The sequence below is a fragment of the Labrus mixtus genome, chromosome 20, assembly GCF_963584025.1.
Source record: "Labrus mixtus chromosome 20, fLabMix1.1, whole genome shotgun sequence".
Classification (NCBI taxonomy): Eukaryota; Metazoa; Chordata; class Actinopteri; order Labriformes; family Labridae; genus Labrus; species Labrus mixtus.
Genome location: NC_083631.1, coordinates 13,681,191 through 13,697,092, shown reverse-complemented (window position 1 = coordinate 13,697,092; position 15,902 = coordinate 13,681,191). Strand labels below are relative to the sequence as shown.

Genomic DNA, 15,902 nt, shown 5'->3' with positions numbered 1-15,902 from the left:
CTGAAATTCAGACTGTCGCCTTTGCCTTGGTTGTGAATTGGGTACAGTTTCATAGCCAAAGATCAGAGTCTGTAAATATAACTTGCCAAAAAAAGGCCAAAGAAAAGTTTTGTTTATTCAACTTAACTTAAGTTCTTTATACTGCTGCAAAGAAGCATCCATGATGGATTGAGTTCTGGCCAACATATTTGCTGATTTGTCTGTCCAGGGTTTATTGTGTTATCTTCATTATCACTTCTGCATTACTGAATAATAAATAATGAATTAACATTTATCTAATGAAACCAGAGTAAAAAGCTAAAATTTTAATTTATCAGAAGATGTTTGTATTAGGTGAAGAAAGTAATATCTAAGGAAGATATAAGATATAGATGGCTGCATATCAGCAATGACACCATAACCAGAAACTGTATGTGGACAAAATTGCATGCACTTAACCTTCTATTTTTGAAAGGCCGCCTTTCATCAGAAATTCAGTAAACTAAATGCGACATTGGATGACCAATCACTCAATTCCATCTCACAGCCCCTGCCATCTATGAACATCCGTTATCCTCCTCCCTCTTTAAGTTTCAGTCAACAACAGCATGAGAGCAACAGGAACAACTGTAACAATGTTTCTCTAAATAAAAATCTATTTCACATAGCAACAGACACAAAGGGAGAGATCAGAAAGAGAGTGTGAAGAGAAAAGGAAATTTGCTGATACAAAATACCTGGAAATGAGAGGGGGAAAGAAATGACAGAGGGCAGTGGCCCTGTACCACCAGCATACATTGAACATTTGTGTAGAGAAGAGTGATTCCTTACCCTGCATGGTTTTGCCAAGGCCTTGTCCCAACTTCCAGCCATGTTTCTGAAGCAGCCGGTGCCCGATGTTATCCTAGCAGAGAGAAGAGGAGAAAAAAACCAAAAATATTCCAATAATAAGAGAAGCTTTTCCCTCGTGGGCACTGGTAAAAAAAACAAAAACAAACATATAAATTAAAGAAAACACTCAGATCACGCTATCATCAGCACAACCACCACTACCATCATCATTATCGTTTTCCACATCACCTACAGCGTGTAACATCAGTGTCTTCCAGCACAAGGAGTGGTAAGGGCAGTAGGGGAGGTGGGAGGACAGGGGAGATAGAGGGGTAGGAGACTGATAGGAAGGATAGCTTCCACTATGATACATGAGGCTATGTGTAGCCTGTAAACTACATGACACCCAGTTTCAGTAGGAGTGCAGTTTAAAAACCTTTTTGAAAAGGCAAATAAATTGGGCATGAGTATTTCTATTGTTTTGGAAGATAAAGATAACACATCAAGTCACATCCACTAACTGAGGAGGAGGAAGGAGAGGGTAATATATATGTATCACACGCATACATATATGAACCACTACAGAGCAAGATCTTAGTACACAAAGAAAAGTGACACAGAACAGGTATGGAAATCTTGCATCAACAAAACAAAGACCAGAAACTCCAAGCTTGCTGTGATTCTGTAACCATGACAAGGGGAGCACCATGAAACGTATGCAGCTGTCACAAAAAATACAGCGAGAGGTAGAGATAGAAGTGGAACTTGTGGGCCTTGGATTACCATTACAAGGCCCAGGGTGGACAGAATATGCACGTGTGAGGGGGTATGTGGGTGTGCAGGCGAACAAGAAGAGACGTTGTTTGCATGTGGCCCCATTGGATGTACTAGAAATAGATGTTGTGCATTTCTTTAGCAACCTCCGGCCTCTCTGGTCTGTTATCAATAGTCTGGCCCCTACCATTTTTACATTTTCTTACTATTATCAAATTAAGCCATTAGCAAACATCTAGTTTGATCATCCATATCTTTACTATTTAAACTCTAAAACTAGATTGCCTTTACAAAGCTTTGTGATAGTTTTTAGCAGGTATAAATGTATCAAAGGCAGCTTGAGCGTTATGTTTACAGTGGACTGAGAAAGTATGCATATGCAGTTAAAGCCCTCCACGTAAAAAATATAATTCACACTCTTCTTTGATACTAATCATTGTTATGACAAAGACTAACAAAACTTATTTTTGTGGAAAGGATCAGGCAACTGATAAAGATTCAATGAGGTTAGAGAGAGCGAGAACATACACAACAGGAATTTCTAGCAAACTTGAGGCCAAATGTGCATGTGTCTGAGACTGTTATATCACTAGTATGAGTCAGCAGGAAAAAAACATTGAGTGAAATGCAAGACCATCCCACCACTACACACTACAGCACATCTTCAAGCACAAATAAACAAGGAAACAATGAGATTTCTTAATAAGCAGTGTTTTTATGTTGTGATTATAACTATTCCAAGCTTAACTAACATTCACCAGAGTGCTGCATTCTACCAAAAAACATACAAACCAAACAAAAAGGATATTTATAATCACAAAGAGATTGACATCAACTTTCACAAACAGAACGTGAATGTGTTGGAAAAAAACAGCATGCAGCTTTTTGTTAAATACTTTTAACAAAAAGGATCGTCGGTGTTAGTAGTGCACAGTGAATGGTACACATACAGAGGAAGGGATGGGCTTTAGGTGGAGGGCAGGTGAACAAAACTCCAAGTGTGTTAGTCTCGGTTGGATCAGGCACAGAGTGGAGGGTGATGGCTCAACAGGGCTCAATTAGTTCTCTTTGACAAAAGAGGAGGTCGGAACAGAGCAGGCTGAGCCATGGTGGAGGTGTGATTCTGGGGTGGTGGAGGTGAGCTGGACTTATATGGGTTAGTGCTTGTGAAGGGAAGTGGTAGTCACACACGCACACTGCATCTCTGCCCACAAGGTGTCAAAAGGGATCAATTTGGTGTAATCCATTTGGTAACCACTGTGTGGTAATTCAGCGCAAACTGTTGCCTTTCTTTGCCCCATTCAGTAATTACTAAAAAAAAAACATTTTACCATCATGAAAAGTGGAATAATACATATATCCAAAAGATCTGTCTTATATTTGCTTTTAAGCCCTGAGAGAGAGGCTGGACTGCTTCACTTCCTGTTTCTATTTTCCCTCCATTCCATGGATGTATGAGCCATGTTTGCACTGTGTGACCATCAGATCCTGTCCCACTATCAGATGAGATAAGAGAGGAATCTTTGCTGTGTAAAAAAGACAGCCTACAATACAAATGCGCTACATAAAAAATGCTGTCACAGTTTTTAAGATTTCCCTGCTAGGAGGTCCTGGACATAAAGGTAAACAGAATTTGAGGCTTTTTGGCAATTGGCATTTGCTGCCTTCTTCCTGGTGGACAACACATCCCCTGACTTCACTGTGTAGGAAAACACTGCAGAGTTTGCTGCATTGAACACCTCCCCTCCAGCTGACATTGGGTATGCTTCTGTCCCTTACTGCAGTATTATGGTGCAGTAACACTGTACACGTGATCATTTATATTGATTCTGAGGATTATCTGATCTACTGAAGCTTTGAGAAAGGAGGAAAAGTAATGCTCCCTACCCTAAGCTCCCTAGCTGCCTGATAAATACTTCTGCTCAGCATCTTCACTATCTGTAAGCTGATGTTTTCTTTTTATTACAATAGTCAGAAAAGTCTCACCAATGAGGGCAGAATGACTGCAAACCTCTGTAAATTTAGAAAGCTCGACGTTGACTTACATACGTTTATAGAGGCATCTGTTTGTCCTCCTTATCTCAGCAAGATTTTAAAGGAAAATAAAAACAGGAAGGGCAGGTTTGACGAGGCACCAGTTGTGTCTGATGACACTGATTAAGAGGTTAGGTTCAGAATGGACTTTGCAAAAATTAGAGGGCGGAGATGAGGCGCAGACTGTGTGTTTAACGACAAATAAGTGCACCAAAAGAATAGACAGACAGACGGATGGAAGCAACGACGGCGAGTCCAACAGCAGTGCAAGTGGAGTGAAGGCATTTCCATACGAACCTGGCTTTAAAATACTGGGCTGTCAAAGAAACAGTCACACGTGACACAACGTAAGAAACCGGCCAAACGCTTTCAAACTGCAATTCTTCTTGCTTCTCTAGTTCTTAAAAATGCAATACTCTCTCTGCTTTAAAACAAACATAATACTTTACACAAACAGAAAAGGTAGGTATGTCAATAGATCCACCAACTGACTGTTAATACAGTAAAAGGGGAAAACAGAAAATGTTAACCAAAGAAAAGATATCTATAGGAGGGTGTGGTTTTTAAAAGTGTGCACTGTGTAGTCATTGGCACAGTATGGAGAGAGAAGTGGGTCAAGGAAGTGATATGCAGGGGACCTCGCCTAAAGACCTCAGAGTATGTAGGTATCTTATTGCTTCTCATGTACAGCATATATATGTGTACAGTACCGGTGTGTTTGAGTCCCTGTGCAGGGATAAGAGATTTCTCTGGCTAAGAAAACCTAAGAGAATGATCCAACCATATTAAGTTACAAAACCTAAATAAACCTCATATTAACAAACAACAGATCTGAAATTCTGCTTGTTTTGAAATATGGCACAGGCTCTCTCTTGCAAAAGGTGGGCTGCAGCAGTTACTCATCATCCTTTCTAGTGTCTCTGAAGAATGTATTTTGGCAAGTGCTGAAGGTGGAACTGCTGTCTGCTGCTCCTCATGAACTCTTACAGCTCCCTTGTGTTTGCTGCTCTTTACATTCTTTGTCAGCCCCAAATACAGCAGGTGTGGCCGAATGGAAACAACGCATGTCCTAAAAAACACTTAAAACAGAAGGCTCCCTTTTCCAAGTAAATGGAGGTTAAGTGTTGATGCTCGGACTAACATGAGGGGATTAAAGATTCCATTAGCTATGTGATTGGGGAAATGACAGAAAAGCACAGTCCAATTTAAGTAGATTTTAATACAATGATTAAATATACATACTTACCTCATTATTGTGATGGAACAATTCATCAACTGGAAGTTTATCAAAGTGCTCTTGAGTTAATGACACTGAATTTTGAAGGGGTCTCCAACATTTATATCAAATAGAAGCCCTTCTTTGGGTTTGGCTAGAAGTGTCATTATGTCTGCCAAGTATGAAGCAAGTTGGTCGGACTAGTTTACAGACGTGTGCTCTAGGGTTACTTTTTTTCTCCACCATTTTTGACAAAAGGAAAAAATAAATAATTCACAGGACCCAAAAAATGACCATGAATGCATAACCCCTGCGATTGTAAAAAATATCAGTCACAATCTGAATTGTTTGACAGTCTTTCTTTTCTTTTTTAAAACATATATAGCTGAAGTAAGAGTTAACAGTATCAAAACGCTATGATACAGTTAGCTGATTCAAAAATGTTAACCATCTAGATAATAAGGAAAAATCATCTTTGGCTGTTGAACGTGTGTTTCTTCAATTTTATGGTGGTTATGTGTGGTTACAGTGACTCTGAGGCTGCCCGCTGCATATCGCTCAGGGACAGGGTCAGGTAAAGAGAAGGAGGGTAGGGTGGAAGGACTGGGAGGGGCAGGGGACGAGGGAAGTATGAGTCTGGGAGGACATCTGTAGTTGTGATTAGGACAGAGTGTTGAGAGAAAATAGTACTGAATGCTACCAAGTTAACACATGCAATGCAAAACAATGTTAGAGAAAAAGAGCAAAGACCAAAAGGGGAAAGACAGAAAGAGAAAAAAGATCCCAATAAAGTACCACAGACCTCTAGCTGTCTAAAGATCACACACAGTAAGTGGCAGGGGAGGGGCTCCAAGAAGCTGGGCTGAAGCATTCACAGACAGCTCTGAGATGGACAGACCTGTGTGCCTCACAATATAGTTAAATAATGAATGTAGGGCTATGTGTTTTAATATTTAACTGTAGATATTAAGTGTACTGTAGCTCATACCAAGCATACAGGCATCAGGCACAGCATGAGTTGATACATTTCTCTCATCTTTTATCTTGGCAGTTGCTGATAGACGTTTGGCTAATATGTTGGTATATTTGATCTTGCAAACAAAAACATTACATTTGAAATCCTTTAAAATGTTTTATTAGTGGCAAACTATTATGGTAACTTGCCTGCAGATAAAAATTCTTCCACCATTTTGTTTCCATGCCACAAAGAACATGCTGGTGTGCAAGTATTAGAATAATTGGTGACAACGTGAGAGCCTACAGCACCTCTGATGTGGCCGTTTTTATACACAGATGTGTGAAGAACTGTGTGATGCTGCAGCGTGGCCCTCAGTGCCCCTCCACAAATAATAGTGCAGGAGCCAAAGAGCCACTCAAGCCAGGTGAGCAGGCCACCTCTCTCCCATTCTTTTCTCCCTCTCCACCACCCACACACAGAGGGATGTTGGCATGTGCTTGTGAGCATGTACGTCATGCATAAAACTCAACCAGGATATAATATTTAAATGCTCTTGGTTCACTAGACTCTGGCTATCAAAAACACATGTTAAGACAACAGATGTTTTCGTTCAGGGAAAAATAAGAAAAAATATAAACATTCGTCTTTATTATTAATAAGGAGTGAACTTCCTCATGCTGCCATCTAAATAAAAACAGAAAACTGAGTGCCCCAGTGACATTATTATAGGTTACAGGTCTTTTACTTGATGTAAAAAAAGGGCAGATGTTTAAACTTCTCAATTATGTACATAATCAATTAACATAGCTTGAGATTGCTGCTCAATGAAACTGTAAAAAAAAAAAAGACATATCTTTACTTTGATCTGTACCCGGCTGCTGATCCTGTGTGATTGTCTAACAGAGCACATATATAATGTCAGGGAGAGGTGACCTTACACTGTGGGTTAGAGGAGTTTGGGCCTGCTCACCACAGTGCTTCAGAGACAGAAGGGGGGATGGAAAGACAGAAAGAGGAGAGCTCCCTGCGCTATTATTTATGTGCCTCTTCAGCGAAAAATGCAGTCCCAGTTGCACAAGCACCATGCCAGCACAGAATGACAGAGGGTACTGTACACCGAATCACTGTGTAGTAGGGAGGGAGGGAGAGAGATAGAGAGAATAAAGATGTAGAGTGTGACAGCAGTGAAACAGATAGAGAGAGAGAGAGAGAGACAGTCAGAGAAGCGTTACAAGGACCCTAAAGATAGGAGTAAGAAAGCAGAGCGTGCAAATACAAACCGGGTCATTGCTGCTTAGCTAATAGGGGCCAATTCGCTGCAGGAGAGAAATGTCGAACACCCCAAGTTGTGGACAATAAGATAACTGTCCTATAGGCAAAAACACTATACACTAACACAGAAATTCTAAAGCTACACAAAACCCACTCACTCAAACACAAATGTAGCCATTCACACAATCTAATGTCTATTTCTTGGTTGCTAATTGGAGTGGAATAAGCACAGCCCTCTATTCATTACCAGACTTGTGTGATCCACTTAAAAATGGATGTATACTTGTCAAATTTAGGCTGTTTTATATCCAAATGAACGCCAAAACATGTGTCTACTCTGTAGTTCGGAAACCCTCCCTTTGAAATTCTAATCACAGTGGTCAAATCGTTAAATCCAAAAAAGGGAAAAGGTCCTTAGAAGTGTGAATAAAGATAATTTGTGTAACTGAATGTCTCTGAAGAGAAACTGCACAGCACAGTTATCCAGAATAAACTCATATTACTCTTATTATAATCTCTGATTATAATTTCTTAAATGTCTTTTGGATTAGTTTAAAATGGATGAAGAGCTTAAATATATCCTAACAATCATTAATAACTGTGCTTTATCCACTCCATACAACAGTCATCTCATCTCTCAGTGCTAAGATGACTAAGAATGACTAATGGGAGATTGATATAAGTTTCAAACATTTATCTGTAAGCTCTACATGAAAACAGGTAGATCTAGTTCTTACATTATCGTAACTGTGGTAATGGAGTAGGCAGAGGACATGGGAAGGGGGGAGGACTTAAAAGGGTATTAATGGACATGAGACAGGTGATTCTACAGGTTAGGTGACGAGTGTGTTTAAGAAAACACTGGATGCATCTACATGTACAGGATGACCTGAGTAAAAAAAAGGTGTGCTTCTTATTTCTCCCTGGACCACTCATCCAATCTCACAGCTGGTCCAATAGTGCCTAATGATAGATGTTGCCTTACCGATTCGATGGGCTTGTCCAGGGATGCTTGCTCCAGTTCCAACTGGCCCTCTTCATACTGGTCAAAGTGATTCCCACCCTGAGTGACAAACATTTAGGCTCATTTTAGAGACATAGAACTCAGTCCTGCTTGATGTGTGACAGGGCATAAAGAAATAGACTATTAACAGAAGAAAAATCTTTAATTATTCTGATAAACAAATTTTGAGAAAATCTTTGTATTTAGAGTACTGTTAGACAAAAAAACAAGCTTGATTAATATAACTTGTTGTACTTGGTAGTAGTTATATTACCAGCAGCACAAAAATAATTCACATTGTCGTCTCTTCTTGGCAAATTAGTTTGTTTTACCATTCAGCATAATGGGCAGAATTATACCAATACTTAAGTTTTTTGATAGAAATGAATTCTAACATAAAAGCAAAACCCACATTACCTAAACAATAACTATCTGAAGAATACACAGACTTACAATAATGAGTAAATAAATAACCCCAGAAAGTGCAGCATTGCTACAACTGACATGCACTAAAGAAAAACTGCAGATATGCTAAATATAAATATGTGAATGTGTTAATCCATTTATTGCTTATTATACCCTAATGACATTTCCAATCATCCAGTTATTTCATTTTTAAAAGAGCTTTTAAAATAAGGTTTAAAGTATAGCTCACATGTCTGCAAGCAAATGCTTAAGTTCAGTCAAACATCAGTGAAGATTTTGTTCCTCCTTTGGCTTGTTTGTTTCTAGAATTTGGAACACAGCTCTCTGTATAGACTTACTGAACCTTTATGTTTTGAGTATGTGCCCTGCTTGGCACAGAGTGTGAGTAACAGGCTTGCAAACCAAAAGTAGGTTGTTTATAGAGCAGTTTCTGCCCTGAGACAGATGGTTTCCTCTCTTTAGCAGCAGAGGAGAAAAGAAGGTCATGTTTGTGAGTCTGTTTTCGTGTGACCTTCACACAAGCAGAAAATTGAACGGTTCAAGAAGTAGTCTACGATATTTCATTATTAACTAGGGGCTTGCAGCTACTAGCAATGGACAAGCATCAACAACTCAGAATTGTGAACCAACTCACAAAACATACATCATTGAGTTTTTTTTTACTTACTCATCAAATGATAGGGGATGCACAGCAGAATATTTACATTTTCCTTACCATAGAAGACTTACAATGTGCAGCTTAGCTACACAGATGTGTGGCTAACATGTAAAACATGCTGTAAAAAGACAATGTGAATATGGGCTTGTCTGTGAAAAGACACTTTACCCCACACACTCTCTAGGGGAATCTGGTTTTGCAGAGATAAGCAACTGCTCAAATTAGCCTGCAATAATGAGGCGATTTGATGCCACACTTTCAGACATTCTTTCAGAAGAAACAGGAACCCTCATTAACACAAGTGAAGCTGTGGATATGAGGAGAGATGCAAAGGAAGTGCATAGGACTTACTTGAGAATAAATCAATGACTCCCCCTCCCCAGCTCTACTGCTCAGACCACTTTGTCATACCAGCACAAATCCTACCTACCCAATCACTTTTTTTTTTCCAATGCTGCTTGCATTGATCATCACTCTGTCCATTGATGTTTATTAGATCAATCAAACAATCAATCAGTATTTGTATAGCTTCATTACAAATGTTATCTCAATACACTTAGCAAAAAGAGCAGGCCTACACCATATTCTTTCTTTATTATATTATTTACAAAGACCCAACATTAATCTTCCATCAGCACAGCACTTGACAACATTAAGCAAAGAGTACATTTTGACTACAGTGATGCACACCATCCCACATAAGAATTAAGAGAACTTCTGCAAGACACCTCTATGGAAGCTTATAAATTGACTGGTGTGTTTCTATAACTCAAGGTCTACATGTCTTGGCTCAAACAACAACAATGCAAATCAATAGAGCTGACAGAGCTGTTAGACTTGTTGTGCTGCCGACATTAGGTAGACAGTCTGTAGGAGTTTCCTGCGCTGGTTGCTTGGCAGCAGGCTTTAGTCTGTGGAGTCAGAGGGAAACTTTCTGAATACTGAACATATGAATGCCTTCACAGCAGATCTCAAACACAGAGCGCTACTGTGCTGCGCTGGAATAGCTCTCAACAGACTCATTCAGACTATACAGAAATTCACCTCTTACTGACAAAACAGCAGAATGCAGAGTTCCCACTGGACACCAAAACAGAGGGTATGGAGGGGAAAAAACGCTCCACAAATGTTTTTTTATACAAATACACAAATTTGTAAAGGGTTTCAGCTAGAAAGCAAAATGTACCACTATTCTTTAACAGCTATTAAACCAAATGCCTTAATCCTAAACTAGGCTTTACTCTCCTGTATAATTAATCTCTTTAATGTGGGTGTTATAGATAGCAGAAAAGCTGTCAGCAAAATGTAAAAAAAGAGATGCTGGGTTGGTGTTCAGATTATTCATCATAGTCCTTTGTCTGACCCTGAACGTCACTGTTTACTCGACAACAATCACAAACCGCTGGAGAACAAAGCCCACACAGGTGAGAGAGGCCAAACCAATGTTCTTTAGATGGGTACCAAATACAGTCACTATTTATTTATTTATTTATATACAAAAACATCAAGGACTTATTCTTTTATTCAAGCAATGGACAAAGTTAATGCTTTGGAACTGATGAAGAAAGCCATTTATAACTCAGCACATCCCTGATCTTTTAAAACTGAATTATATATATGGGGCTTTTTATGCCTTTATTGTAGAGACAGTGGATAGACTCAGAAATTAGGGGGGGGGGGGGGGGGGGGGGGGGGGAGAGATTACATAGGGCAAAGAAGCCCTGGACTCAAACCGGGCCCCCCACTTTGAAGACTGCAGCCTCTTTGTACATAGGGTTCGCAAACTAACCACTAGGTCAGCGTCACCCTGTTAAGACTGAAGTTTGATCATATTTTTCTGTATTAAAAAAAATAATAATCAAATTACTGAAACCACTAAATTGATCTTAAGGAGATACAGATTTGGCATGAAATTATGTGGCACAGGAAACACAAGGGTTACTGAAGATGTATCACTTGCAACTTCAAGTTGGTAACAATTATATTGAAGAATTAAAAACCTGCTAGGAAGATTGCAATGTGTGAAGACACCAAGTATGACTGGATGCTGGGTAAAGCAAGGGGAATAAAAGCCACCTGACGGATCTGAGAGACTGTGATTAAATATCTAATGAAAACCCCCCTAGATTGAAATTGTGGACTAATCTTATTTTGTCTGTAGTGTGTTTTGTTTTGTTTAAACTGGGTGCGGCCTTAGATTACCGATAAGCAAGCAAACAGCTCAAACATGGACTGATAGATTCTGCAGCCTATCTCCAGCACTGCTGTTGAATTTAAAATCCCCGTGTTAATGCAGTATTATTAATCATGTTTGAAATGGTAGCAGCAACTGTTTATTGGCACGACGATTGGTGTTACTTTCACAAACAAACAAACAAAAACCTACAGAACCAGAGAAACATCAATGAAAGGAGAGCAAGAGGACATATTGTGAAACTGAAATCTATCGCTGATATTTAATGACATAACGAAGGCGAATACATGCCATGACAATGAATAACAAACAATTGCTGCAATAAGTTTAATGTAAAAGTTTAATACTAGTTGCGGCAATTGTGGTAAAGCGACTTGTCAAAAATGATACAGCTATTTCTTGCTAATGCTGTAGGTTTCCAATGTGCGTAGACGTTAGCTATTTTGCTAGCTAGCTTCGCATCGCTAGCATATGTCGATAAATAACCAAGGTCACTAAAAAGCTGGTTGTACTTTCAATGCTGTCGTGTTATTTGGAAGACTTCCTGGTGTGTATAATGCACAGTTCATAACACATGACATGGGTCAAACATAGCACGTAGCCAAACCCCAGAAACGTAAGGGAACTTAAATCCAAAAGAGCCGCAGTGCACTGGCGTTAGCTCATGTAGCTTGCGGTGCTAACAAGCGTCATCAAGACCTAAATGTACGAGGCGGTTTTTCATATTTCCAAGTCGTACGAAACATTTAATTCCCTTAATTATGTTGTGAAATGTTAAGACGCGTCGTAATGTGCGCTTAAGTGCATTCTTGTTGCATGCATTACCTGGAAATCACGCTCTTCGTTGAACCTAGAAAATCTGTCGGCCATTTTCTGAACACAGCAGCAGACTCTCTGCTCGCTCTCCGTCTGTGTCCAACAGAAGTGCGCTGTGGTGAAGATGTGCACTACCCAAACGCTCCAGTCTCACTGAACTGACAGAAATGTGATAACGTAACCAATATAAATTACGATAAGCAACGTTTTAAGCGTGCTTCTGATGCTATTTGAGTGACATATTTGTTTACGTAAATTCCTTGTTTTTGACAGAACATTACGGTTGTTTATTTTTTTTATTTTTTTTTACGATAAATTGGAAGTCGTGATGTGTACAGGAGCCCATGAAGTTACCTGTCCTTTAACTGTACGTTTTTTAATTTTATTTTATTATTTTCAAATGGTTTTGTACCTTACAAGTATGCTATCATTTTGCAGAACATCTGTTGTAGAACCTGCTTCAAAAAAATCTTATTTATCTTAATTCATTTTTAATTCAGTTTAAATAATCAATCACATTTTGGAAATGGTAAAATGGACTTGAGCTTATATAACGCTTTTCTAGTCTTCCGACTACTCAAAGAGCTTTTACACCGCCTGTCACACCCACCCATTCACACACTGATGGTAGTGATCACTATGTAGTATCATCAGAAGTAACTAATCCCATTCATACACCACCACTGAAGCAGCGGGAGCAATTCAGGGTTGAGTGTCTTGCCCAAGGACACATCGGACATGTTGCTCAGCTGGGGATTGAACCCTCGACCTTCCGGACTCTACCAACTGAGCCTCAGCTGCCCTATGTGGAAATGTCTATAGGTACTATAGGCTTCATCTTTACCAAAGTCAAACTAACTGAAACACCAAAACTACTAACAAAAATACTTACATTGAGTTGATATTAGGTGTTTTTGGACCACAGGAACTTTTTGGACTTTGTTGGAACCATCCTCCTTTTTTATTAATTCTGCTACGCAGGATTAGATTAGATTAACATTAACATTTTATAGCTACTGCTTCAGAGTACATACCATTGCGGTAAGAATGCAGAGAAATAAAATATATATACATATTATGTAGTATAAGACAACGAATAACATATTTAGAAGCTCTTTTTTGGATTTGGGTTTCTATGGGCTTTAAGTTAGTCATGATTATTATAATGTGCAATTGTAGCCTAAATTTAAATATCATTATAGGTCTTGTTGTTGTTGTTTTAAGCTTCTGCCTGATGTAGGCCTATTGGTCTCTGGTCACATAATAGAGCTTCAGAGTCATAACCTATGTTGTGGGCATAATGTATCCCAGTGTGGAACTTGGTCATATTGGTAAAAGTGTGTGCATGCGATTCCCACACATTGCATGGTTGTCTCTGTCTTTTATCACAAGACCTAATTATGCGTTTTAAAGTACCTGCCCTGACAATAAAATATACAGAAAATAGATTAGAAGAATAGAAGAGGTGAAAACCAAATTATCAACATTTTCTTTGCCTTCATTCATACATGACACAGACTCAAAACTGCTTGAACAAGTAACACTTAAGAAACAAATATATTAAGTCAAGTGTTCCCGACTCAAATCGGCCAGTTATAGAAATAAGTAGACATAAAGGTCGTTTTAAAACCTGAATGTAATTCACAGTTGGGTTTTCAGTAGACTATGTTCATGTTAATTTTGATCTACTTATTCATCTTTAAATTTGCTATATAGGCTACCTCATTTTTTGGGAAGAATCTTTTTTTTTTAAATTGCGTCTGACATTGCTGAGCATGAAAGACGAAGACGGTTATTTCCTATAGTCCTTTATTTTACTGTAGAAATTAGGGTCGTGACGAGATCTCGCGGTATTAACGTGCGGATATTTCTGGTCGAGGTGAAAACTGTCTCGCGATGTCAGCATATAGACGCAGAGCTGCAGCCAACATGGGGGAGTAGTCTGATGTAGAACAAAAATCCAGCCACCATGGATGGTGCCATCGCCACTTTGTAATCGTTTGTGTGGCAACGATTGGCAGATGACGCCTCATGAAGCGGTTTTCTTTTTATTGGTGAAGAAAATAAACAAGCTTTACGGTTTCATTCTCAGGAAAAACAGTGACATCTGGTGGCACACTGATTTTAATTTAATAATGGTTTAATAATGGGACCATGGACTGTCGCCTATATAGTGGGACCAGAGCACTGGCACAACACCTCACAGTTTCAATCTGAAATCAATCAAAGTCATGCAAAGCTGCGTGTTCATTGATTGAATTGATGATATGCATGTACATTGGCGGTATTACTTTTTTTTCATATTGCTATATAACAACGTGCTCATTAAGACATGTTTTTATTTTATTCTGTAATGTATGTGTGTATGTTTAAATGTATTCACTATGAATTATTCAAGTATCAGTGATAATAGGTAAAGCTTGACAATGTCAAGTGTACGATAAAAACGATGAAATACTGGGGCGCTGATGGGCTAGTGGTTTAGGTCACGCCCCATGTATGGAAACTGGTACTCCAAGCATGTGGCCCAGGTTCAAGTCCCCGACCTGCTGTCCTTCTCTGCATGTCATTTCCCACTCTCTCTCTCCTTATTTACTCTATCCACTGTCCTATCTGAATAGAGGCCTAAATGGTAAATGGTAAATGGACTTGAGCTTATATAGTGCTTTTCTAGTCTTCCGGCTACTCAAAGCGCTTTAACACTGCATGTCACACCAACCCATTCACACACTGATGGTAGTGATCACTATGTGGTATCATCCATTAGCAGTAACTTATCCAATTCATACACCACCAACGAAGCAGCAGGAGCAATTTGGGGTTGAGTGTCTTCGGACATGTTGGCCAGCTGGGGATTGAGCCCTTGACCTTCTGGTTGAGAGGCGACGACTATACCAACTGAGCCACAGCCGCCCCTAAAGCCCAAAAATCATCTTTAAAAAAGAAATGAAATATTGGTGACAAAGGATACTGAATTTTATTCTTTGCAGGATGTTAATCATCGTCGACTTGTCTGACATCACATCCTTCAAAATGATGCCACAGGGACTTAAGCACAGTTTTTAAAGAGGGTAAATGGCGTGACAGGTTTTAAAACAAATTTGGGGAAAGGCATCACATTTGTAATTTAATAAATAAATCAAATAAATACATGTTTTAAAAAATAAACATGTTAAGTCATAGAAGAGAAATAGTTTTTGTAGCAGCAGAAATTGGGTATAAATTGCATTTTTTGATTTGCTCAATGTTCAATAAAAATGGAAAGACTGTCAGTGGTAACATACAAAATGTTGGCCCTCCTTATCAATAAGAAAAAGTATTTATGTTAAATGGCATTATAATGCTAAACACCAGATTATTTCATTTTATGGATTTGGAATGGATTTTGTGGTCTCTGTATTTGAAAAAATGTAAACTTGGGACTGAAAGGGCATCTGTTTCAGAAAATCACCCATAAAATCAATCAGAAACTTAAGGTTACAGCCTGCTTTAGGCTGCAGCTGTGAATGAAGCTAAACAAAATCTATTAGAGCCCTTTGGTGGAAAAACTGAAGATATAGCTCATCAAAACACTCCCCATTTGTTTTGTCTCAATCACATGTGCTGCATTTGCAACCAGTGCATACACACAAGTGTGTGTTACGTGTTCAAAATTGTCAAAGTTCAAAGAAAAAACAAGAAAAAAAAAACGATTACAAATCTTTTACTCTGTAGATTACAGCAAACCTGTAATTCATGAAA

The 15,902-nt window shown here is 38.9% G+C and overlaps 1 protein-coding gene across 3 annotated transcripts in view; it reads right to left on the bottom strand.

Moving 5' to 3' along the window:
* The window catches only part of gpatch8 (G patch domain containing 8), a 197,666-nt gene that overhangs the window by 12,630 nt on the left and 169,134 nt on the right, over window positions 1–15,902 (bottom strand). For 2 of the 3 annotated variants that reach the window (XM_061065666.1, XM_061065665.1), the window contains exons 1-4: window positions 12,171–12,233; window positions 8,050–8,127; window positions 3,916–3,934; window positions 811–883 (exon numbers count right to left, since the gene is read on the bottom strand). Coding sequence is in view for 2 of the 3 variants with exons in the window: in XM_061065665.1 (XP_060921648.1) it covers window positions 811–817 (7 nt within the window). In the remaining variant the exon portion in view is untranslated. Of the gene's footprint in view, window positions 1–810; window positions 884–3,915; window positions 3,935–8,049; window positions 8,128–12,170; window positions 12,236–15,902 lie in introns of those variants that run through there. The other variant, XM_061065664.1, reaches the window with a different exon arrangement.